The 25,836-nt window shown below is 52.7% G+C and overlaps 1 protein-coding gene across 9 annotated transcripts; it reads right to left on the bottom strand.

The window, feature by feature from the left end:
• Positions 1-489: 489 nt before the first annotated feature.
• Positions 490-25,381, bottom strand: AP3M2 (adaptor related protein complex 3 subunit mu 2). Of its 9 annotated transcripts, XM_008273918.4 has the most exons (11): positions 25,203-25,358; positions 24,771-24,869; positions 14,108-14,449; positions 11,033-11,204; positions 6,810-6,920; positions 6,576-6,713; positions 6,313-6,398; positions 5,998-6,131; positions 3,670-3,877; positions 3,423-3,567; positions 490-2,146 (listed from the first exon to the last, which is right to left on the bottom strand). In XM_008273918.4, the coding sequence occupies exons 3-11, from the start codon at positions 14,378-14,380 to the stop codon at positions 2,046-2,048; spliced, it is 1,368 nt and encodes a 455-aa protein (XP_008272140.1). In that variant the 5' UTR covers positions 14,381-14,449; positions 24,771-24,869; positions 25,203-25,358; the 3' UTR covers positions 490-2,045. The 9 variants fall into 9 exon arrangements, with proteins under 9 accessions (XP_008272140.1, XP_069924715.1, XP_008272141.1 ...); XM_070068614.1 differs by lacking the exon at positions 6,810-6,920 and having other exon boundaries at positions 25,203-25,357; XM_008273919.3 differs by lacking the exons at positions 24,771-24,869; positions 25,203-25,358 and adding an exon at positions 17,277-17,342.
• Between the last annotated feature and the right edge of the window lie 455 nt (positions 25,382-25,836).

Here is a 25,836-nt window from a genome sequence, read left to right as displayed (position 1 = left end):
GTGCCTCCCTGCACACCAGTGGGAAGCTGGGATCAGAAGTGGAGCTGGGATTCTGCTATGGGATGCAGGTGTCGCAAGAGCACCCCAACCTGCAAGCCTGTGAGTTTTACAGAAGGACACCAGTTCACATAGGCAATGACCACCACATCCACACCCCAGACCCCCAACGCCTCACCTTCCAGAGCTCTCTGCGACAGTAGATGCTCCCGTGAAGTTAACCTGGGGGGCAGGTGATCGGACCAGCGCGGGTACCAGGACAGACGTCCACAGCCTGCTTTTGTGTTCCCCAAGAGTAACGGGACTGAGGGCAGACCATGTTACAATGACATCGCCTGCCAACACCTCCTCCCTCCCCACCCGACAACCACCCAAGTGGCTGCAGAGCATGGAAGTAGCGAGAGGCCACAGCAAGGGACCCCCTTCGGCTTCTGCCAAGGCACGCAGGGCCCTGCGCCACCGTCAACCCCAGGAAACACAGGACACAGGACAGCTAAGACTCAACTTCATTGTCATTTAAATAGAGAGGCGACTTCACGTGTCACACGCGCGCACACACACACACAAAGCAAACAGCCCGAGGCGGCACCGGCCCGCGCATGCTGACCCACAGCTGGGCAGGGCTGCACGCCACAGCCTGCAGCCCGGGGATGGACGGCCACTGCACGGATGTGTAGGCCTGCAGGTCCCACAGTCCAGACCCTTTGCTGCTTCCCGGCGACGTCCCTGGAAGCTGGGTGGCCCTCGACAGGAGCCAGCAGCTGCACTTGAAGCCTGGACAGACGCGTGCTGGCCGCCTCTCTGTGGGAATGTGTGCACGGGCGGACACGCAGGGCCCGCCGGGCTGCTGGGACGGTAAGCCCGCGCGTTTCCGCGAAGCACAGCGCGCCCTACAGGAAAACCACGAGGACTGCCAAGTCGGCAGCAAAGGTGGCCCCCAGCGGGAAAGGAAACACCCGCACCAATCCTGCCAACAGGACTCCAGGCACACTGGTCCCAGGGCTGGGTACTCGCAGCCCCTCCTTTGTCTGCGCGCACAAAGCACAGCACACCACCACCCCTTACGCTGTATGTTATATGTAAGTATTGAAATGGCTAACTCCCACGGAACTAGAATAAACCCCACTGGGGAAGGCCGAGGGGCTTCCCTTGCAGGTTTCTGAAACCGCGCTGTCACCTGCCTCTTGCAGCACTGATTTATTCAAAGATTTCAAGGATTTTTTTTTTCTTTTGGTCCTGAACCCAAGGTGGAGTGGGAGCTACCTCGTGTCCATCAACACTCAAGGACCGGCCGTACCCTGCAGGGAAAGCGCTCGTCTTCATGGGGCGGCTCAGGGAGCGCCAGGCAGGCGGGCTGGGGACCAGGCCCGGCCCAGCACTGCCCTGCACAGCCACGCGGGACCCCCGGGCTCCGGCTGTGGTTGGCCCCCTCTGCCCCAGTGCCACGGCACAGACATGTGGCTGCTCTGGGGGTGACGGGAGCAGCACTTCCGCGGCCGGTTTGCCTTTTCTGACTCCTGTGAAGGCTCGGCTCGCAGGGAAAAGGCCGGGGCCGGGCCCTGCACCAGGAACTGAGTTCAATGGTCTGGGACGAGGGAAAGACGCGCTATCTGCAACCATCAGTGCAGGATCCGGCCTCGCCGGTCTTTCTTCTCCCTCTCAAGTCAGATCCTCCACTGGCCTTTCTTTGACACACATTCACGTTTCTTCCTTTCTTCTGCCTTAATCAAGAGTCCCTTAGCTGGCTTTAGGCGACCGCAGCCACGCCAGCGACCCCTGCTGGCCCTCCTGGGTGCGTGCTGTTCCATCGCCGCCTCTGCCTTGGAGGACCAGGTGGCTCTGAGTGGGTCTCACTCCGTCCGCTTCTCCGTGGGACCCGATTCCCTCCGTGAGCTCCGGGGTGCGGGAGCTACAGAAGACAAGGGGCAGGTGGGTCCTGCAGGGACTGACCTAGGAGACAGGTGGGTTTTTTTTTTTTTTTTTTAACTTTTAGACAAGGAAGAAATGAAAAAGTTCGTGACTGTTCCCTGGGCAACACTCTCCGCCTCTCAGGTTCGAACTTGGAACTTTCCGGCTTTGGTCATGTACTTTATGCCCTTAAAGGGTTTGTACTTCTCGCCATACATGTCCAGGCGGTTCACTTTGAGTCCTGGAAGGAAGGGAGGGAGGGAGGGAGGAGACAAGAACAGGCTATGAGTGCGAGTCCAAGGAGGTGGGCAGTGTAACAGGGCACTGGCACCGGGGGGGGGGGGGGGGTGTCTGCTCTCGCTGGGACCACGTCTGCTGAGCTGAGGGGCCTGACACTTGGCACATGCTCTGCGGTGAAACGGTGCTGCGACCAAACTCCCTGTGAGGCGCGCGCTTCCTCGGGGAAAGGGCAAAGCCACCTGCAGCCCGGACAATTAGGCCACCATAGGTTTTCGGACCCAAGAAATAAATCGCTAACAAAATTAATGATACACATTATAACTCAATGAATTAATAGATGAATACATCATAAACATTCTCACTGTACCAAGCAAAAAATATTGTAGATTGCATAGAAAAATTGTATAGAGAGAAACAATTTATTTTTCTAAGCAACTGCATAGAGCGTAACAGTTTATTAAATGTTTGAAGATGAAGTGCTGGGGTGCTGGCCTCGTGGCACTGTGGGCTAAGCCACTGCCTGGGAGACCAGGATCCCCCTGTGAGAATGCTGGTTCAAATCCCACTGCTCCATTTCCGCTCCAGCTCCCTGCTCAACGCGCCTGGAAAAGCAGCGGGAGATGGCCCAAGTGCATGGGCCCCTGCACCCATGTAATCTTGGAGTTCCTGGCTCCTGGCTCCTGCCTGGCGCAGCCCTGGCTGTGTGGCCATTTGGGAAGTGAACCAGCAGATGGAAACTCACTCTCTCTCCCCTCCTCTCTCTGTAACTCTGCCTTTCAAATAAATAAATAAATCTCTTGGGAAAACCTGTTTCGAAGAGTTTCACAGACACATCATGAAGCCGTTCTGACTAGTAACTTGCAATTACCAACCTCCTAAGGCAGGCACAGGCTACAGTGCAACCCAATCGGTGCAGAGTAATGAAATCATAAATAGGATGAATTTAAATAAATACAAGCAAACGTGAAGCTGGCTGTGGCTGGGAGGGAGGCGCGGAAACACCTCTGAGTTTCCCGCTGAGAACGCAGCTCACGAGGGCAGGCCGTGGATGGGGCTGGCACCAGCCCGCGGGCACTGCAGGGTGCCAAGGCTGCTTCTCGCTCGTGTCTGTCTCTCAGACACTTTTATCCAGGCCACCTGGGCCAGCTTCACAGTAAGGACTGCCACCCTGCCCCAGGAAGGGGCTGGAAAAGCTGTCACTCAAGATCCCAGATCTTGACCTAAGGGAACCCCAGCCTATCCCAGGGAGCAGGGGAGGCGCAAAGCGGGCCGCCTACCGGAAATGGCCAGCTGCTGGATCTTAAACTGCAGGTTAACCGTGGGGTTCTCGTCGGGCTTGGGCGCCCCGGCTTGGAGACTCATGGTTCCCTTGAGACTCGGCAGCTTCTGGGGGTTTATTTTTCCTACATCCCAGGACAGCATCTTCAAAGGAAGAGGAAAAAGGACAAGTGTCGTCGCTTCCAGCAAGACGACGGTCCCCAGGGCGCCCGGCCACGGCTGCCAAACAGCCGGCTTGCCCCTCACCTTTGTCACGGGGTCGAAGGTGTGCGTGCCCTGCGACGGCGTGAGGCTCATGTTCAGGACGCCCTTGGGCATCTGGCTGCTGACCAGCACCCCCTCTATGGTCTTCCCCATCGTCTGCTTGGGCCCCACCGTGATCTCAAAGCGGCCCAGGGCACTGCTGTCCCGGAAGCTGATGCTATGTTTCACGTACACGGGAATCGCGACCAGACTGCAAAGGAGCAGGACAGAGACCCCGGCCAGTGAGGGGGCTGGGAGGGCGGCGCCGGCCCCCACACCCGGCTGGAGAGGCGCTCTCCTCACGGGAGACCCCAGCCAGCTGGTGAGGCGCTCTCCGCACTGCCAGCGCCCTGCTGAGAGCGTTCTCTCCCACACCTGGGTCCCCACTGCTGACCTGGGAAACTGAACACAGGAATCGCTACGCTGTCTTCCTTCTGAAGCGCTAAGGCGCCGTCGGGAGACTAACTCTCCTAGCGGCCTGGCCGCTGGGCCGACTGTGACAGCAAACCCGCAGGCCCCCGCATTTGCAGGCTTCCATCCGTGTGACATGCATGCCTCCTGCGGCTTTTGCAGTTTCTTGCTGTGGTCTGACCACACCTGATGCTCACAAAATCCTCTGAGTGGGGTAGGTTGTCAGGATTTGACAGGAGAGACTCCGGAGAAGTCAAATAATCCGAAAATAAAAGTGGCTCCTAACACTGAGTCCTTCCTGGGTGCAGTCATGACGCTAACGCTTTCTATCCATTTAATCCCGCATCCCTGCACCCACGGGTAGGTCTGAAGTAGGTGCTGATTTCACAGTTTAGAGTTGCTCTGAGTCAGGGGGACTGAATACAAGGATTTTTCAGATTCTATCTGAGAAACAATATTCCCTAGACGTCTAACAAAAAAATAATAGTATCAAACTTAATGAGCACAGGGGCTGGTGCTGTGGCGCAGTGGGTTAAAGCCCTGGCCTGAAGCACCGGCATCCCATATGGACGCTGGTTCGAGACCCGGCTGCTCCACTTCTGATCCAGCTCCCTGCTATGGCCTGGGAAAGCAGCAGAAGATGGCCCAAATCTTTGGGCCCCTGCACCCATGTGGGAGACCTGGAAGAAGCTCCTGGCTCCTGGCTTCAGATCGGCACAGCTCCAACCGTTGCAACCAAAGGGGGAGTGAACCAGTGGATGGAAGATCTCTTTCTCTCTCTCTCTGCCTCTCCTTCTCTCTCTGTGCAACTCTTTCAAATAAATAAACAAATCTTTAAAAAAAAAAAAAACTTAATGAGCACATAGTTTGCCTTCCACACTGCTAGATCCTCCTAACAAGGAGGATTTCATTATCTTCCACGTAAAGAAAAGAAAACAGGGCCGGTGCCGCAGCTCACTTGCTTGATCCTCCGGCTGTGGTGCCGGCATCCCATATGGGCGCCGGGTTCTAGTCCTGGTTGCCCCTCTTCCAGGCCAGCTCTCTGCTGTGGCTTGGGGGGGCAGTGGAGGATGGCCCAAGTGCTTGGGCCCTGCACCTGCATGGGAGGCCAGGAGAAGCACCTAGCTCCTGGCTTCGGATTGGTGTAGTATGCCAGCCATAGCGGCCATTTGGGGAGTGAACCAATGAAAGGAAGACCTTTCTCTCTCTAACTCTGCCTGTCAAAAAAAAGAAAAAAAAGAAAAGAAAAAAAAAGAAAAAGAAAACAGATACTAAGGGCTGGGTGCTTGGCACAGTAGTTAAGGTGTCCCAGGAGACACCTGCATCCCATATGGGAGTGCCTGGGCTTGAGACCTGGCTCCGCTCCTGATCCCAGGCTCCTGCTAATGCACGCTCCGGGAGACGGCAGGTGAAGGCTCGGGGAGTCGGTCCCCGGCAACGTGTGAGACCCGGATGGCCTGATCCAACTCCGGCTATTGTGGGCACTTGGGGAATGAACCAGCGGATGGGAGATTTCACTATCTGTCTCTCTGCTTTTCAAACACATGCATACATACATGTGTGTTTGTGTGTGTATGCCAGCCCCTGAAATATTTTTTAAAAATTAAAATGAAAAAAGCTAATCCTTTTAAAAACAGAAAGAGAGAGAGAAAGAGAGAAAGGGAGAAAGGGAGAAAGGGAGAAAGAGAGAAAGAAAAGAAAAGAAAAGAAAAGAAAAGAAAAGAAAAGAAAAGAAAAGAAAAGAAAAGAAAAGAAAAGAAAAGAATGAAACGGAACATGAGTTAAGCAACTCACCTAAGGTTACCCAATTAGTAACTACAGAGTTGGAATCTGAACCCAGGTAACGCCAGCCCAAGCTCCTAATCACGGCAGGTATTGCTTCCACACCCAGAATCCACCCGGAGCGGTCAGAGTGCTTACTTCTGTGCACTGACATGGTAAGAGAGCAGGCGGAAGTTGCCGTCTGGAGGGATGAAGGAGAGGATCCGCTCCGATTCCCAGCGCTTGAACCGGACACAAGGGTGGAAGCTGACATCATCCAACAGCCTGGGGTTCTACAGTCACCAGACAAGGACGAGCGAGAAGCAGGCATTACACACGCAGCGCTCCTTCAGGGAATGCTCTAGACGCTGCTTTTCTCTCTCTCTCTCTCTCACACAATTCCATTCTCGCCACACTGTCTCTCCAGCAGCACGTCATGTCCCATCCAAAACCGCCTCTCCACCCGGGGTTTACCATGAAGGACAGTGTCAGGTCTGGCATTCCCGTCAGCTTGACACAGGCGTCAATGACCCCCTGGATCTCGGCAGTGATGGTGGAGCCTGCGACAGGAACAGCACGCACAACAGAGGAGGTCACCAGGGCGCTAACGATGGCTCAGAAACTGAGTCGCCGAAGAAGACGCGGAATCGCAATGGGAGGAGGGTAATACCAGCAAGTCGGCACGAGAAGGGCCCCTTTGCATCCCGGCACCTGTGAGAACGCGTGAAAGCACCCACCTGACTTATCAATGATAGCATCGATCTCTTCAATCACATCAAAGTAGGCCTCGTTATTGGTGTACTTCACGCCAGTCCGCCGCCACGGCACCACCGACAGCTGTCCGGTCGGAAGCTGGTCTCCCACATTGGTGCTTCCTGAGAGACAGTATGAGTGCTTTACAGCTGGCACTTGAACGCTGACTTGATTCTAATCAACCACAGAACATCCCCTGCCGACCTCCGGGCCCTTACGTTCATACACACAACTGAAGACTCTTTCAAGGAGGAGAGGAGAGACTGCTCCACTTCCACGTGGGGTAACCCAGTCCGTTTTTAAAAACTCCTTGTCACCACCTGGTCTGCCTTCCCAAGCAGAATAAAGGTTAAAAAAAAAAAAAAGGTTACAGCGACACAGATATCACATTTTGATTTTGAAAGTAACCTGAACTTAGTATCTCAAATGTCACAACAGCTCCTGGCTTAAATAATATATTAGCTTTCAGTAGGGTTGGAATCTACATATTGCCATGAAACTTTCATGGGTAGAAGAGTACCCTACTTAGTAGGAGGCAGGTTCTTGGGTACATTTAAGGTAGGTAAAAAATGCTTCCATCAACACGATCCATCTCACACCCGTACTGGAACTCAGGAAAAATACAAGTAGACCTTCCCTTGTCCATAAGAGTTAGTTGTAGAACAATAACCTGACTTGTCCTCCACATCCACTGGCCAGGCGTGAAAAACATTTTTAATTCAAAGGTTTTATACTGCAGTAATCACTATAACTAATTTAAATATTGCCTCTATTTCTTCCTGCTGTTGCTTGCATCTTAAAAAAAAAAAGATTTGTTTATTTGGAAGTCAGAATTACAGAGAAAGAGAAGCAGACAGAGAGAGGGAAGTCTTCCATCTGCTGCTTTATTCCCCAAAGAGCCACACAGCCAAAGCTGAGCCAATCCGAAGCCAGGAGCCTGGAGCTTCTTCTAGGTCTCCCACACAGGTAGCAGGAGCCCAAGCACTTAGGCCACCTTCCACTGCTCTCCCAGGCCATAGCAGGGAGCTGGATTAGAAGTAGAACAGGGGCCGGCGCTGTGGCATAGCAGGTAAAGCCACCGCCTGCAGTGCCGGCATCCCTTTAGGGTGCCAATTCTAGTCCCAGCTGCTCCACTTCCTATCCAGCTCTCTGCTATGGCCTGGGAAAGCAGTAGAAGATGGCCCACATGGGAGACCCGGAAGAAGAACCTGGTTCCTGGCTTTGGATCGGCGCAGCTCCAGCCATTGCAGCAAATTGGAGAGTGAACCAGCGGATAGAAGACCTCTCTTTTCTCTCTCTCTGCCTCTCTGTGTAACTCTTTCAAATAAATAAATAATCTTTATTAAAAAAAAAAAAAAAGGGGCCGGCGCCGTGGCTCACTAGGCTAATCCTCCGCCTTGCGGCGCCCGCACACCGGGTTCTAGTCCCGGTCGGGGCGCCGGATTCTGTCCCGGTTGCCCCTCTTCCAGGCCAGCCCTCTGCTGTGGCCAGGGAGTGCAGTGGAGGATGGCCCAAGTACTTGGGCCCTGCACCCCATGGGAAACCAGGATAAGTACCTGGCTCCTGCCATCGGATCAGCGCGGTACGCCAGCCGCAGCGCGCCTGTCAAAAAAAAAAAAGAAGAAGAAGAAGAAGTAGAGCAGCCAGGACTTGAACCAGAGTCCATATGGGGTGCCAGTGCTGCAGACAATGGGGTAACCTGCTGCACCCCAGTGCCGGCACCCTGCTTGCATCTTTTTAATCCAAACAAAGAAATACTAGACAGACATTCAGCATGTTCACAAAAACCTTCCAGTTTTCTGAAAGTGGTTCTCAGACATCTTTTTCTATGTTGAAGTGAGAAACAAGATGTAAACAACTTCACAATATTCAAAAATGCTTCAGGCACTAACAAAGTGCTTAAGGCTTAAAATTAGCTGAAAATTCCTCAAAATTTGTTTTCTTAAAAATAGGCCCTATGTATGATAACGTATCATCAAGCTGTAATAATTAAAGCAGTGTGGTAGTTCAATACTAATGCCTAAAACCAAATTAAGAAGCTATAATGACTCAGTACAAGACAAAATGTCATTTCAGAACAGGGGAAAGGGGTACATTATCCAACACATGGCACCAAAATACTGACTACAATTCTAGAAAAACAAACACAGAGCCTTACCTCATGGCATACGCCAAAATAATTTTCAAATAAATTGAAGGATTGAATTTTAAAAATGTAACCATAAAAGAACTAGAAAAAAATGTACTTGTTAAAAAAGAACTTCCCTTATCTGAGATCAGACATTATCCTATGTTTTCTTCTAAGAATTATACAGTGTGTGCTTAACTCTTCAATCCAATCGGGATTTATTCTGTATATAGCAAAAGTAGAATGGCTTTTTTTTTCCATACTGACCCAGTATAACATATTTAACAGTTGGTCCCTGGTCTATATAAATGGCCACATCCATTTATACCAAATTCCAAAAAGCAAGGATCTGTTTCTGGACTTTCTATTTTTACTGAAATGAGCTATTTGTCTGTGAATGGCCAATACCATATTTTTAACAAAATACATCTTGTTTCTACTAGGTTACATTTTTTCCCACTTGCTGTCTTTTTACAAAATGTTATTTTCAAAACTGCCCGGGCTCTTCCAGTCTATCTGTTCCACCAGTTTTTGTCTCATTGCTGAATGAACGTAGTATCTTGACATCTGACAGAACCAATCGTTCCAACCCTGTGTCATTCTTTGACAAAACTGCCCTAGTTGTTCTTGCGCCCTTATACTTTCTTTAAATGTATTTTTCAATCAGTTTGTCAAATTCCACAAAAACCCATGTTTTCGCATTAAACAAGACCCAAAATGGAAAACCTTATGAAGTAGAAGGATTAATGTGGCTAACTCAAAGTATTTAAAGTGTGGCTAAGCAAATAATACCACAAAGATAAATGGAAACTGTTAGTATTATTGAGAAAAAGTCTTTTAAATTAGTATAAAAAGAATTTCAACAACAAAAAAATGGACAAAAAACTCCCCACAAAATGGTAAAACAGTAAGCACTAGAACAGGTTTTTACGTCCTTAGTCACAAAAACATGATACAAAGAAACTATCAAATTCTAAAGAACAAAGCATATCAACAATAGGGTTGGTAATGGGGCTCAGAGATTACTATAGAAAGTACAAACTAACATAAGTTTTCTGAAGGACAATTTAGCATACTGCATTCAAGCCCTTAAAATGTACACACCCCTCGACCCGGCATTTCACTTCTAGGAATGAGAAGAAATCCTCCTAGTCGTGCACCAAGCTTCAGCTTTAAGAACGGTAACCCCTGGTTTTGCTTCATTTTTTAACATGTACTTATTTGAAAGAGGTGTGGAGAAAGAGGGAAAGACTGAGAGGCAGAGACGGAGACCCATCTTCCATCTGCTGTTCACTCCCCAGACGGTGTCCGCTGCTGCTTTCCCAGGCCATCAGCAGGAGCTGGATCAGAAGTGGAGCAGGGGCTGGTACTGTGGCACAGCGGGTAAAGCACCCGCCTGCAGTGCCGGCATCCCATATGGGCGCTGGTTTGAGTCCCGGCTGCTCTACTTCCAATCCAGCTCTCTGCTAATGGCCTTGGAAAGCAGTGGAAGACGGCCCAAGTCCTTGGGCTCCTGCACCCATGTGAAAGATCTGGATGGAGTTCCAGGCTCTTGGCTTTGGCCTGGCCTAGCCCTGCCTATTGCAACCATTTGTGGAGTGAACCAGGAGACGGAAGATCTCTCTGTCTCTCTTTCTCTGTCACTCTTTATTTTTTTATTTTATTTTTTTTAAAGATTTATTTATTTATTTTCAAGTCTGAGTTACAAAGAGAGAAAAGGAGAAGCAGAGATAAGTCTTCCATCCCCTGGTTCACTCTGTAGTTGGCCGCAACAGCTGGAGCTGCGCTGATCCGAAGCCAGGAGCCAGGAGCCAGGAGCCTCTTCTGGGTCTCCTACACAGGTGCAGGGGCCCAAGGACTTGAACCATCTTCCACTGCTTTCCCAGGCCATAGCAGAGAGCTGGATAGGAAGTGCAGCATCCGAGACTCGAACCTGCACTCATATGGGATGCCGGCGCTGCAGGTGTTAGCTTTACCCACTATGCCACAGCGCCAGCACCATACTCTGCTTTTTAAGTAAATAAAAAAAGAAAGAGAGTGATTTTCACGTTCCTCTGTGTGCCTTTCTGTATTTCCAAACCCTCTACAATGTTTCCTCTGTAATCAGAAACACACACACACACACACACCCACACACCCACACACATATATATATATAAATGTGTAACAAAAATATTATTTCAGGTTACAGTCAAAGCTGTGAAGACTAATTAAAAGCACACAGACACTTGAGATCTCCAACGACAAGCATAAAACAAGCACCGCACGGGCCAGGATGGGGGCGGCCTCCTATGGGCGTCCCCTCTTCCGTACCTGTTATGGTGTTGACGACTGTTCGCAGGATGGTGGGAGGCTTTATCAGTTCTTTGAGGATGTTGGACTCGGTAGCCAGTGGAAACCCATTGTCCAGCATCTCTTCCAATACCTCATATACAACAACCACATTGTCTTTGATCACTGGCTCTGAGCACACTCCAAAATAATCCTGGGGGGAGATACAAGCAGCAAAAAATCAATGTTCCGGGGCAGGCGCTGGGGCGCAGTGGGTTAAAGCCCCGGTCTGCAGTGCCAGCATCCCATATGGGCACTGGAACTGCTCCACTTCTGATCCAGCTCCCTGCTAATGCGTCTTGGAAAGCAGTGGAGGATGGCCTAAGTCCTTGGGCCCCTGCACCCGCATGGGAGACCTGGAAGAAGCTCTTGGCTCCTGGCTTCAGATGAGATCGGCTCTGCTTATTGCGGCCATTTGGGGAGTGATGGGGATTTGGGGAGCAGATGGAAGACCTTCTCTCTCTCTTTCTCTCTCTGTCTGTCTTTACTTCTCTCTGTAACTCTTTCAAATAAATAAAAATAAATCTTAAATAACTGTTCTCAAGAGTAAGGATCCGGTCCTGCCCACATGCGTTTGCTTGGTGTCTTTGGGGTAGTTTCCTACGAGGCAGTGGAGCAAACCACGGTTCTCCAGCAGCGGGATGAGCAGAGAGAACATGGGACTGGCTGACAGTACTGGAGTCGTCGTAGCTGCTTCTATAAATTCCAGGAGAAAAATGATGCTGCTGGACAGGCGTACATCAGCTAAGACACTAAAATCAGGGTGTGTCCTTTTGCTTTTTCAAAGACCTTGCTTATTTGAAAGGCCCAGTCACAGGGAGAGGGCCAGGCAGGGAGATCTTCCTTCTATCTGCTGATTCACTCCCCAGATGGCTACAACAGCTAGGTCTGGGCCCGGCTGAAGCCAGGAACTCCATCCTGGTCTCCCACGTGGGTACAGGGGCCCAGGAAGTTGGGCCATCTTCCAGCGCCTTCCCAGGTGCATTAGCAGGGAGCTGGATCAGAAGTGGAGCAGCCAGGACTCACACTCTGACGTGGGATGCCGGCATCGCAAGCAGAGGCTTAACCCACTGTGCCACAATGCCAGTCCCGTTCCTTTACTTTTAACAATTGCCTCAAAAATGACGAACTCTCGGGGGAGTGTTTAGCCAAGCAGTTAAGACGCCCACAGCCCATGTCTGAGTGTCTGGGTTCGATGCCCACCTCTGGCTCCTCCTGCAGCATACCCACCAATGCAGACCCTTGGAGACAGCAGGCGATGGCTCAAGTAGTTGGGTCCCTTTGCCCACAGGGAGACCTGGATTGCATTCCTGACTCCTGCGTTCAGCCTGCCCAGCCTCAGTTGTTGCAAATATTCATTCTGCCTCTCAAATTTTAAAAACTACACGTTCTGAAGTCCCAGATCTCCAAATTGACAACTTCACTTTCCCAAACTCTTCTGTAGCTTCAACTGGATTAAACAACTTTCCTTCCTGACAATAAATTATATAATATTGGTACAGCAACATGAGGCACCTGCTGAATTTCACCAATGGCACTGCTCACAGATGAGAGATGACAAAATCCTAACAAGGTCCATTTCCAGTAGTTTAAGATGCTAACTACTGAGTTCTTTAAGTTCCTCTACCTTTTGCAGCTTCCAATTTTTTGGCTTCCAATGTGCAAAGGAGCTGGAACACACTATGATAACTGGAATCCCAGAATGATAGTACTATCAGGGAGTATTTGTAGGAGGAAAACTTAGGAAATATAGATTTTAATTCCTTGGGGAATGCTGCCCTCAACGTGTGATGTAGCCACAGCCAAAGAAAGGGCTCTGCCTGGCTTTTCAATCTCTACCAGCATTTTGCCCTTGTCTCTTCTTGGGTTCCACAGTTCCTCCACGCACATTCGGTCACATTCATGTGACTAACTCAAGACCTCACAGGACAGCAGTCAAACCGCACAGCCTTGGCTTCTCATGTCTCACTGGAGACCCGCGGACAATCACAGGGGTTTAGAAGCTGAGTGACTCTGTCAGGGAGAGGATCCCACTGTCTGAATCTGGAGCCTAAAATCCTGGGGTGCTCTGACCCTGCCCTAATTTACCTCCCCACACCCCATTCCCAAGATCTTCACACCCGTCTGATAGGCAGAACTCAAAACGGAAACTGTGCCTTGTCAAATGTGTCACCTAAACCCTTACGGGCGCCCATTTCCCAGTCGGAACCTCTGCAGGCAGAACGCACCACGGCACTCACACGCTATGAGTGGCCACCCCAAACCCACGATGGACGCCGCCTTCACAGAGCACCCGGGCCAGAGACGCTGAAAACTGTCATCACTTAGCTTTTCTCCTTTTTCTTGAAACACTTAAGCACTTGTTCAGGCAACTCAAAGCAAGACAGCTAACAATGGCTAGTATCAAGCCCACTACATCTAAAAGCTCTACACTCCTCTAATACTTGAGAGAAAAGTAGGACCAGAATACAAAGACTGGGACAGCTTTCTCCTGCAGCAGGTTCAACGGATTCAAGCTGTCACTCTGGATGCAGCCCTCACTTCAATAAATCGATATAAGAACCTCATCAGAGGGGAGAAGTGATCAAGGTCACAGTTTTGATTTTTGAAAAAGTTTCTTGGGGTCAGTGCTGTGGTGTAACAGGTGAAGCTGCCGCCTGCAGTGCTGGCATCCCATATGGGTGCTGGTTCAAGTCCCAGCTGCTCCACTTTCAATCTAGTTCTCTGCTATGGCCTGGGAAAGCAGAAGATGGCCCACGTCCTTGGGCCCCTGCACCCACGTGAGAGATCTGGAAGAAGCTCCTGGCTCCTGGCTCAGGTCAGCCCAGCTCCGGATGTTTTAGCCACTTGGGGAGTGAACCAGCAGATGACATCTCTCTCTCTCTGCCTTTACCTCTGCGCCTCTAACTCTTTCAACTAAATAAATAAATCTTAAAAAAAAAAAAAAAAGAAAGAAAGAAAGAAAGAAAGAGTTTCTTAACCAGGCTGAGGACAAAGGAAACGGGCACAGACAGACATTCTGCATTTCGGGCGCCCCCCCCCGCCCCGCACACGGACCTGGAAGGTGTCCACTACTCGGTGAAGGAACTCGATGACGAACAGAGGCGGGACCTCCGTCTGGATCACGGCCACGAAGAAGATCTTGTGGCGGTACACACTGAGGAGGTAGTGGTGAGGCGTGGGGATGACCGGGGGCACGTTCTCTGCCTCCGTGGCCCTCTCCTGCGCCTCGAAAAAGTAATCACACACGGAACGGCTGACCACACTTTTCCAGTGCTTCTCCAGGAAAATGTCCCCCGAGGAGTTGATCAAGAAGAGACTGTGGATCATGGTGAAGGCGGCCAGAGAGGGGAGAGCCCTCTTCCGCCTGGGAGCCTCCGGACTCTGCCGACGTCTGCCCTAGAAACAAAGCCAACGTTGGTTTCATTCACACCCAGCGCCTTGTGGTCCCAGACTCACCCAGTTCTCAAGACCAGGCTCACAGGAGCCTGAAACACCCCTCCCTCGAATCCCTAAGCATCAGAGCTGTCACCTGTCAGTCAACAGCGGATGAGGCCTCCCGCTTCTCTTTACCATGGCCAGGGTTAAGGCCATCTAAAATACCACAGCTCTGGGCAACTATTGCTCCTCAGCTGGACCAGAGGCTCCTTGAAGGCAAAGAGCCAGGTCTCGTGTTTTGTTTGTTTTTAAAGATTTATTTATTTATTTGAAAGACAGAGTTACAGAGAGGCAGAGGCACAGGCAGAGAGAGAGGGGGGGGGGGTCTTCCATCCGCTGGTTCACTCCCCAGATGGCTGCAACAGCCAGAGCTGTGCTGATCCAAAGCCAGGAGCTTCTTCCGGGTCTCCCATGCGGGTGCAGGAGCCCAAGGACTTGGGCGACCTTATACTACTTTCTCAGGCCCTAGCAGAGAGCTGGAGCAGAAGTGGAACAGCTGGGACTTGAACTGGCGCCCATATGGGATGCTGGTGCTGCAGGCTGGGGCTTTAACCCGCTGAGCCACAGCACTGGGCCCTGTTTGTTTTTACTCAGTGCACAGTATTCCCTTTGAGCACAGAGGTTTCAAAGAATATCAATGGATTCGATGTCATGTTTTGGCCAAAAATCCTACATATACGAGACATGTGCACCTGGGGGCAGGTCTTGGTTTAGCAGCTAGCACAACCCTCAGGATGCCTCCATCCCATATCAGAGCCCCTGGGTTCAACGGCCAGCTCCACTCCCAATTCCAGCTTCCAGCTACACGCACCCTGGGACGTAGAAGGCGAGGGCTCCAGAGATCAGCTCCCGGCCACTCCTGTGGGGAGACCCGGATAGAATTCCCAGCTGCCGGCTCCGGCCTGGCCCAATCCCAGCAAACTAGCCTAACGGGAGATCTCTGTCTACTTCTCTGCCCTTCAAATAAATTTTTAAAAAGCACATTTAAAAATAAAAAGATGTGTGGGGAGCAACTCGGACTAGACTGTTACTGGAATTAAGACTTATTCTATGCATCTGCTCTCCCACAATATGGCGCTGAGAAGGGAGAAACAGCTTCTACTCAGCTGCCTCCAGTTCAACCAATAAACAGCAGGACTTGCTCCTGATTGGAGGAGAGCAGCGTACTCGGCGTGTGGGTAGCAGAGTTGGGATTGGTGGAAGAGGACTATAAAGGAGGAGAGAGACAACATGCACCAGGAACACCTGAGGAACACCTGAGCAGCCCCCGAGAGAGCTGGCCGGAGGTGTGCCGCTCCCCCGCGGAAGTGGGGAAGGTGGCAGGGGGCACCGCCCTTCCACGGAGGTGGAGGGACGGTAGCCAACCCGGGAAGAACCAGCAGCAAACCCGGGGAGGGCCGAGCAGACAAAAGAACAGCGCAGGGCCGGCGCCGCGGCTCACTAGGCTAATCCTCCGCCTAGCGGCGCCGGCACACCGGGTTCTAGTCCCGGTCGGGGCGCCGGATTCTGTCCCGGTTGCCCCTCTTCCAGGCCAGCCCTCTGCTGTGGCCAGGGAGTGCAGTGGAGGATGGCCCAGGTGCTTGGGCCCTGCACCCCATGGGAGACCAGGAAAAGCACCTGGCTCCTGGCTCCTGCCATCGGATCAGCGCGGTGCGCCGGCCGCAGCGCGCCAGCCGCGGCGGCCATTGGAGGGTGAACCAACGGCAAAGGAAGACCTTTCTCTCTGTCTCTCTCACTGTCCACTCTGCCTGTCAAAAAAAAAATTAAAAAAAAAATAAAATTAAAAAAAAAAAAAAAAAAGAACAGCGCAGGGTCCTGTGTTGTTCCTCCACGAAGACGGGGAGCGACATAATGGTGCCGTGACTCGGATAGGAAGTCTAGGCAGGGTTTAGTGTCGTTCCTCCATGAAGAGGGGGAGCGACAAGATGTGCAGCTTAATGTGGCCATGTGAGACACTGACTGCGTGCTCTAAGACACAGAAAAGGGCTGGGTGGCAGCATGGCGGGCTAAGCCACCGTCAGATGCAGCCCATCTGGGCCCAGGTGGGAGTCCTGCCTGCTCCACTTCTGACCCAGCTCTCCACTGACGGGTCTGCGAGAGCAGCAGGAGCCGGTGGAGACCCGGATGAAGCTCCTGGCCCAGTCCTGGCCGCTGTGGCCATCTGGGCAGTGAAGCAGCAGATGGAAGATCTAATTCTGCCTGTCAAATACATAAAAAGAGACAGGGCCGATCTGGAGGGCTTGCACGAGAGGCGGAATTTCCAACACCTCACCCCTAATAATTCCGACTATACACCGGAATCCTTGGGATCCACAGTGTTAACTCCACGTGACCGGCTTATTTCAACGTGACCAGAGACGCAAGTTCCCTAGCGGCTCACGGACAGGGCTCCGCCACCGCGGCCTTCGTGTGCGGGGACCTCAGGCTCCGGGCGCGAGAACCCCGGGTCTCCGGGGGAGGCGCCTGCGCCGGGCCCAGGCGCGCAGAGGCCGCGGGCCGGACCCCTCGGCCCCTGCACAGCCCGCGCCGCGCCCCGAGTCTGGGCACTCGGGGGCTGGAGATGGACGCTGGACCCAGCGGTGGGCGCGCACGCGTCGCCATGGCAACAGGGCCCGCCCCTCCCTCCGCCATCGGACTGGAGTAGACCGCCTCAGCGAGCCCCGCCGCTCAGCCCTTCACCTCTCCCCACCACAGCCCACACCCCCCGAGGGTGGGCCCCGCTGGAACCCGCGACCCTGCCTCGCCCGCCCCGCCCCGCCCCCGCCCGGAGGTTGCCAGCCCTCCTCACCCGGCCTCTTCACAGCGCTCAGCGCTCCGCCGTGAGGGAAGCCCCGCCCTCGCCCCACCCCCACCCCGCGCGCTCCGCCCGCCGCTCGCCTGCTGATTGGCCGGCCCTCCCCCCGCGCCCGCCCTCCCGCGGCGGACGCCTCGGGCCGCTGATTGGGCGTCGCTCTGCCGCTCCTGCGCTCTGATTGGGCGCTCGTCCTACGGCTTGCGCCTCCAATTGGCCCTTGTGGAGACTTTGGTAGTCTCCGATTGGTGCGGCTCGGCGGCGCCGGGCCCTGATTGGAGGTCGAGGACAGTCCTCAGTTGGAAGGCGGTGCCGGAGAGGGAGGTGATTTCCGGGGCGCCCCGTGGGTAGTGCTGAAGCGGGAACGCTAAGACCCTCCGTTTGATAAATGCTTGTAGTGGCGGCCGGGCGGCGCGGCGGCTAAGACGTCCGCATCCCACGTCCGAGCGCCTGGGTTTGGGTCCCAGCTCCATGCTGATGGCACTCTGGGAGGCTGCGGGTGACGGCCCGGATGCCTGGGCCCCTGCATCCCTCGTGGGAGACCTGGATCAGGCTCCTGGCTTTGGCCTGGCCCAGCCCTGACTGTCGCGAGAGATCATGTGGGGCGTGAACCTGGGGTGGAAGACACACACACACACACATGGCCTACACACCACCTGCTTGGCCTAGGACAAGGCATTTCACTTCTCAGAATCCGTTTCCCAGGACCGGAAAATGCAGGGATTAGGCAGGCTTCTCTCCAAATTGCTTTGGCGCTGTGATGACTTGGATGCGATTTTTAGATTAAGTGACTCATGTCATTGTGATCCAGAGAGCGTGGTGGAGCCGCCAGCAGCAGGGTTCGGCTGACGTTCTTCTCAAAGTGAATCATTAAATGAGATGAGCTGCGGCAAGGGTTGGTGCTGGTGCCTGGCCGAGCTGAGTGTCTGGCTAAATGGAAAACAGGTGAGGGTGATGACGTGGCCCTACCTGATGCCATACACTTTGGTAAAATGGAGCACCCGTGGCAGCCCCTCCACACACAAGGCCATGGATCGTTCTTTGCTATAGAGTTGGCTAATTATAAGCCAGAGGCAAACATAGCTGAATGGCGTGGCCTGGTGTAAGTGTAGAGGCTTTGGTGCCGCAGCACCGGGGTTCAAATCTTGCACCAACACTTAACCACCGGTGTGAACTTGGGAGGGTAGCCACGCTTCTCAAAACTCCAAGCTCCTCGTGTCTGAAATAAAGATACTGAGCGTACCTACTTCGTGGAGCTGTTGAGAAGACAGGTAGAAAGGCATTCACAACTGGTATTACCTACAGAACCACGCAAGATACAGCATGTGATTGCTAAGTAATGTGTCTGCGATGCAGAAATGTGACCCCTGCTGCGGGCATTTCTCTCGCAGTCATCCACTGCACCCACGTGGGGCAGGGGCCCAAAGGATTGGGCCATCTTCTGTTGCTTTCCCAGGTGCGCTAGCAGGGAGCTGGATGGGAAATGGAACACCCAGGACTCAAATCAGTGCTCATGTGGGATGCTGGCGTCACAGTTGGCTGCCACTGCACAACGCTGGCCCCAAGTTGGTAGGTATTTAAAGCCATGAGACCAGACAGATGACAGAGGGAGTGAGCACACAGACACAAGAGGACAAGGGTCCAGGCCACTCCACATATCAGAGTTTATAGAAAAGAGATGACCCTCATTAAAAGTCTCTTAGATGAGAGAATTGCAGTGAGTACCTAAGGAGCGCCCCAAGTTCAAACACCTGGTAAGTGGCAGAGCTGGGAGTGAAGGACACGGCAAGTTCAAAGCAATCGCTAGAGTCCATACCTCCTGCCTCTTATCAGCCAGGAGGCCCTGGAAGAAATGTGAAGTAGGAGAGGGCCAACTCAGAGTGACCGTGTGTGAGGGGTGGCTGGGCCAGGAGGATACGGAGACCATGGCAGCCGCCCAGGAGAGGGCCGCAGACTGCTGCGGCCGGGATGGGCGCATTGCAGAGAAGTTGGACAAGCTCGGAGCTGTCCCGCGGGAGGGAAAACAGCAGGGCTTGGGGAGCCATGGGATGGGAGCGTGAGGGTTCTTCCCAGGTTTCTGATTGAGCAACAGCCCTAATTCAGTCACAGCCAATGGCCCAGGGTCATATACAAAGCTCACACACAAATACTTCTTGACTTGTATTAAGTAATGTGGGATGTGGGGGCTTTGTTAGGCGGTCACAAAACACACCAAACACCAGAGTAAGGGAAAGGGTTCATTGGGGAAAACCAGCAGGCTGGAGGGAAGGGGCGAAGGAAAAAGAGAGAGTATAAGACAGAGAGAGAGAGAGAGGAGAGGAGCTAGCGAGGAGAGGAGAGAGAGCAGAGAGGTGAGAGGGGTAGAGAGCAGAGCTGAGAGCACAGAGCGAGCGAGAGAGCCACATGTAAAGAGAGAGCGTGTGTCTGGGAAGCGGGTCTAACATCCCTTTTCCAGGGGGTGGTCAGGGAAGCAGCAATAGCAAATCCCATTAGGATGGGGGTGGAGCTTGACACCGGGCCACCTGGCTTCCAGCAATGGTGGCGGGGGCTAGAGCCTAGGATGGTGTCAGGGTATAGGTCGCGCCATAGATAAGACTGCGCCATTTTCCTAACAGGCTTGAGCTGCACCTTTTCATGATTTTAAGGGAAGCCACAGGAAATCATTGGTGAGTGGCAAATCTTGTTTTACACCTAAAAATGTCTAGGAAAAAGTTTTCTAAACTGCCACTGACAAAGCACTGTAGGGTTTTTTGTTTTTTAATTTTTATTTGAAAGTCAAGAGTTACAAAGAGAGAAAAGGAAAGGCAGAGAGAGGTCTTCCATCTGCTGGTTCACTCCCCAATTGGCCACAACAGCTGGAGCTGCGCTGATTAAGAGCCAGGAGCATCTTCCGGGTCTCCCACGCAGGTGCAGGGGCCCAAGCACTTGGGCCATCTTCCACTGCTTTCCCAGGCCATAGCAGAGAGCTGGATCGGAAGTGGAGCAGCCAGGACTCAGACCAGCGCCCATGTAGGACGCCGGCACTGCAGGTGGCAGCTTTACCCGCTACACCACAGTAACAGTTCTCATCATAGAGAATTGGTTTTGTTTTATTTTGTTGTTTTTTCCCCCAGAAAAGCCCCGTCCCAGCTATCAGGGTCGCTGGGAAGGTTTCTTTCATTTTTGGCCTGATCCTTGCAACAGACCTCAGTAGAGGCCCCCCACAGAGGGAGGGGAAAGCTGCCCGGCGTGCCTGTGTTCTCACAGAGCTGCCACCTGGCACGTCCTTTCTTTGGCTTATGCCATCGGAGGAGATTTTCTGCAGCCCCAGAGCCCCAGCCATCTGTTTCCTCCTCTGTGAAGCCTGTCCCAAGTGTGTGCTGTCCCTGCCTTGGAGGTGACTGTTCCCTGCCCTGTGAGCGAAGAGCATCTCAGGGCACTGGCACCTGCAGTGCTTCTGCCATGACTTGGACCCACGTCCCATCTCCATAACTGGACTCCGTCACTTTGTGAACCCATCGTGCGTGGCTTGCAGTGAGTACATTCCTTCAGTCCTGGCTGCTGCTCTCAGCGTGCTAGACGGGGCAGGCTCGGTGTCCCTGTGAGTCTTCAATGCCAATGAGACACACTACTTTATCGCTTCGTTCCCACGGCACCACAGAGACCAGGGTGGACACGGATACCAAGCTTGTCTGAAGATGAAGACGATGGAACGGAAATGACCCGAAAGAGTAACCTGCAACTCATCCTGTCGTTCACACGGTGATGTCATCAGGGCAGCTTGGGTCTCCACAGGGGGGCACCCTGCTTCCAGGTGGCAGAGAATCTCCTACCCAGAAGCCTCCAGTAAGCCAGTTTGCATTCCCAAAACTCAACTGCCGGTAAGGAGACCTCAGCATCGCCCCCAGGGCACTCTCTCAGGGAAGTATTCAGGGGAACCCAAGACCTTGGTGGTTAGCCAGCCACAGGCCCCACTCATACCTCAAGGCCATGGCGTTCTAGGCTTGTCCCGACTGCTCCTGTATTCTTTTCCACACACTTCGCCTTAGCTCTTTGAATGACGACGGCTCTCAGTTTTGAATCTCCAACCCCAGCCTGCTCACATAAGTCCACACCTACTCACCCCGTTTCCTATTTGACTTCTCCACTTGGGTGCCACACAGATTCTTTAACGGGTCTGTGAGAACGAGTTCCTTCCTGCAGTTCCACCACCTTACCTCTAGGTGTCGCCATCTCCGTAAATGACACCACCACCACCACCCTACACTCAACTGCTCAAATCAGTCTCTCTAAGTCATCTTTAAATCTCCCATTACCCTCGACCCCTCAGCTAGCTCAGAAGCAAACTCTGACGATCCTACCCCCTAACACACGTCAGGAGTCCATCCTGTCTCCAACTGCCATGTCGGCCCGCTCACCACCACCTCTGTGCTGGTCTCCCACTTCCATCCGAGCCCCCTTCAATCTGCTTCCTACATGGCAGCAAGAGCAGGCTCTTAAAGCTTGGCGGTGTCCCTGCATTCACAGGGGATAAACCCAAATGTCTTTACCCCTCTTTACCTGTCCTCTCCCATCTCTCCTGATGAACCTCGCACCTCCCCCCGCACTCCATCACCCCTGCCTCGGTTCTGAGTCAGTGTCAGAAACTCCATTTTTTGAACCATCACCACCGCCTCCCGGGGTGCACATCAGCAGGAAGCTGGAATCAGGAGCAAAGCTGGGAGTCAAACCCAGGACCTCCAGTGTAGGTCATGGCCATTTCCACCAGGCGCTCATGGCTGCGCCAACTACTCGCCCCTCTAGCCATTCTGAATAACACCCACCACAGCTTCCTGTATTTATTTCTCTGTTGTCTTTTTTTTGTCCTTCTTCTCCGAGCTGTCCGTCAAGCATCACATCTGTCTTGCTCATCCTTATAGCCATTGCCTAACACAGAGCCTGGCACCCAAGAGGCCTTTAATTCACCAAACTGTTCTGATCACCTTCTATTCACCTGCTGATGAAGGGAGATCCCTGCCAGAAGAAAAGAATGCAATGGCCAACTGCATGACACGGGACACACTGGACAGAGGCAGGGGACAGCTGCTTATCCGTGAGAGACCAGGATACTCTCACCACCGAGAGGAGAATGCAGTGTGTCCTCCGAGGAGCTCCAGGCCTGCTCTGGAGCAGAGCAGACCATCGGGGCTGTGGGAGACAGGGGGACAGGAGGGCATGGGATTGGCGTGTTTGAGTCATTTCACAGGCTGAGAGGACGGTGAACCCCAGTGAGCTGAGAACTGCGTGGGGTCAGCCGAACCAGCTGACAGCAGAACTAGCCAGGCAGTGAGCCGTCCCTGCTGCATGGATGGTGACAGTAGGGGAGCTCAAGGTTGGAGCTTCGGGCCCTGGGATGCTCAGAGATGTCGAGGCAGCACTTGAACTTTTAGGTCGTACCACATACCAGTCTAGCCAGACACAGCCCATAGCGGGGAGTCGGGAGGAGCTTATTTCTTTATGGGACTGGATGAGTCAATTATTGTTTACTATAAACCCCTGATGTTGTATGCTAATATGAGCATACAAGTAGCTGGTAAATGTTCAAAAAATAACATTGAATAAAACTGAATTCCTAACCTACATTGTTATCCCAAACAGGAGCCACCATGGGCTGCATTCACTGCATATAACAGAAAGCAAGGGGCTGGCGTTGCGGTACAGCAGGTTTAAGCCACTCAAGACACCAGCATGGCATTTCAGAGCACCGGTTCAAGTCCCGGCTGCTCTGCTTCCAATCCAGCTCCCTGATAATGTGCCTTGGAAGACAGCAGAAGATGGCCCAAGTGCTTGGGCCCCTGGCCCAGCTCCAGCCTTTGTGGCCACTTAGGGAATGAACCAGCAGATGGAAGATCTCTGTCTCTCTCTCTCTCTGTCAGTCTGCCTTTGAAATCAATGAAATAAGTTTTGTAAAAGAAAACCAGAAAAACAAGGCAACACTGAATAGTGGTTGATTTTTTCTCTCATGAGAAGTAGGGGGTAGGAAATCCAGGCCTGGAATGGCAGCTTCCCTCAGAGACTCGGCTTCTCTTAGCTTGTCATTCCACCATCTCTAGGATAGAACTTTCAGCCTCATGCTCACAGCACTGTTCCCATGGCTCCAGACATCAAGCAGTATTCCAGGTACAAAGGGAAAAAGACAAAGAGCAAAAAGGCATGAGCTAACTGAATCAACTCCCTTTAATGCATTTTCCTGGAGTCCTACTCACATTATATTGTCCAGAATTGAGCTAAAATATGTGCCAGGAATGTGTTTAGCTGGGCACATGCCTACTTGCACACCCTTGTCCCCAGATGGGACTCTGTCAATAATGAAGATGAGAGACGAGACTAGATAGGCAACTGAACAGGCTGTCCACAGTCAGGGGAGAGAACAGGGCAACTGCACTCGAGGAATAAACTGGATATTTTAAGTAAGGTCTGGAATTGAAGGATGTAGGGGAGGTGGCCTGGAAAACAGGAAACTCCACCAGACAGCTTTTATTTAATCTCATTAGAAAAAAACCAGGTCCATACTGAAAAGAATGCCCAGTAAGTGATGGCCAGGGAGGGGTAGGACGAGCAGTCACAAGGCCATAGTCACAAACTGGCAGAGTGATCACAGGCAAGTCCTCTAGATGAGCCTCTGGTCTATAAAATGACAGGACTGGACTAAATTACTCCAACTCTAAGATGTCACTGTAATGGTGGTCTCCAGTTGTTTAAATTAGGTGACAAATGGAAGCTTAGAGAGAAGACAGATAAAGCAGAGGTGCTCTGGCCGACACAGGGATCAGAATGCTGGAGTTGTACTCGGCCTGGTTTTCATTCCCGAACTTCTCCATAGCCGCACACAGTTCGTGGGTAACTGTAATGGAGCGATGCGTATGCAGTATTTATTGGTAAACATCACACTACTATTACTGTCAGAAACGAAAACTGCTGTGACATGATCATAACAATCTTTTGAAGATTTATTTGAAAGGATGAATGATAGGAAGGGCTGGGGAGGGAGGGAAGGGGGGGGGGGAGAGATCTTCCATCTGCTAGTTCAGATGCTTGCAAGGGCCAGGGCTGGACAAGGCCAAAGCCAGGAGGCAGAAACTCCACCCAGGTCTCCCACAGGGGTAGCAGGGCTTACCCTGCTGTAACCAGCTCCACAATAACCACCTTCACCGCTTTTTTTAAACTATCAAATGAGCTAACTTAGAGTTTCAAATTGTGACAGTCAATCAGCGGAGAAATACCGAATCTCACAACAACAATGACAGAATTTCCTCCAAAATCTACCAGGGCAGAGAGGAGCATGGACTATAAAGGAAACGTTCCAGGGGAACATACTATTATTTTCGAGCTGTTATTTAGATAAGAATTGTTTTCAGAGGAGGAAATTTAAAAAGAACACAGCCTTTGCTTGTCTCCTGTGTGCCGGACTTGGCTACTTCCTGTTTATCAAACTGTGATTGTCAGCAATTGGAAGCAAAGACAAGATCTTACCTCCTGCCAGGCACCTGCTGGGCTTCATCTCTCGTTACACTTCGAGCATTTCCAAAGTTTCTGCAGTGTTCTTTTCATCCCTTGGAAATTACCTTTTAACTTTATTAGACAATAACAATAACAACAAAAAATCTCCATGAGATCTGAAGTGGCTAAACCGCTCCGACCCTTTAGTTTTGGGTAAGATTTCCTGACTAGTCCGTTTCCCCACCCACACGGCTTCCGAAGTGGTGCTCTCTTCTCCCCGCACCAGACGCCTCATTTCCCTGGGCTCTGCATTTTCTCTCGCCACTGCCATCTTTTTTTTTTTTTTCCTGCCATCTGTTCCAAAACAAGCCTCCGGGGCAGACCCCAGGTGCAGGGCTGCTGTTCTCTGAACCCCAGATCCCAGACACCTGCAAGTCAAAGCTCTTTTTTCTTTTTAACGTTTACCAAGTTCCTCCGTCAGAGCCAAGCATTCACGAAAGGTTATACGTAACTTTTCCAGTCACACACCGGAAGTGAGATGCGGCTGAGAAAAACACAGGCCGCGGTCGCGCCCACAAACACCCGCGTCGGCGCCTCTCGGGTCGGGGAGCGGACGCCGCTCTGTGCGCGTGCGCGTGCGTGTGCGCCCCGCCCCCCGCCCCAGCCCGCCAACGGCGGCGGCGCGCGCGGCGCGCGCTTCAGGGGGCGGAGCGTCGGCGCCGCCGGGCCCCGGTCGCTCGCGGGCGCGCGGCCGCAGAGGGTGGCGCCGTGGGGTCTGGGGCGCGGGACACCCCCGGTGCTGTGTGCGGGCGGCGTGCCCGGGCGCGGACCCTCCTTCGACGGACGCCACAGCGTCTGAGGTGACGGCCGAGGAGAGAAGCCCGCCGGGAAGCCGGGCCCGGGTCGCCTCGGGGTGACGCTGTGGTGCGACGGAAACCCGCGAGGCTTGCATGCCCTGGAGACAAAGCGGTGCCTTCCCGTGACGACAGCTGCGAGAGCCACACGCGCCATACGGCGGGCCGGGCGGGGGTCGGCGGGTGGGGGAGGGGCGCGGCAAGCGGGCGTCGCGGCCGGCTGTCAATAGCGGGGTGGTTGCCGT

The sequence above is a fragment of the Oryctolagus cuniculus genome, chromosome 2, assembly GCF_964237555.1.
Source record: "Oryctolagus cuniculus chromosome 2, mOryCun1.1, whole genome shotgun sequence".
Lineage (NCBI taxonomy): Eukaryota > Metazoa > Chordata > Mammalia > Lagomorpha > Leporidae > Oryctolagus > Oryctolagus cuniculus.
Note: the sequence above shows the minus strand (reverse complement) of the source record. Positions and strands in the feature narration are given on the sequence as shown.

Excerpts from the sequence above, each read along its gene's own strand:
- AP3M2 (XM_008273918.4), bottom strand. The coding sequence starts at position 14,380 with ATGATCCACAGTCTCTTCTTGATCAACTCCTCGGGGGACATTTTCCTG. Across the intron at positions 11,205-14,107 it reads GAGTAGTGGACACCTTCCAG|GATTATTTTGGAGTGTGCTC; the intron begins GTCCGTGTGCGG and ends ATCTCCCCCCAG. Across the intron at positions 6,132-6,312 it reads ACCTGACACTGTCCTTCATG|AACCCCAGGCTGTTGGATGA; the intron begins GTAAACCCCGGG and ends TGGTGACTGTAG.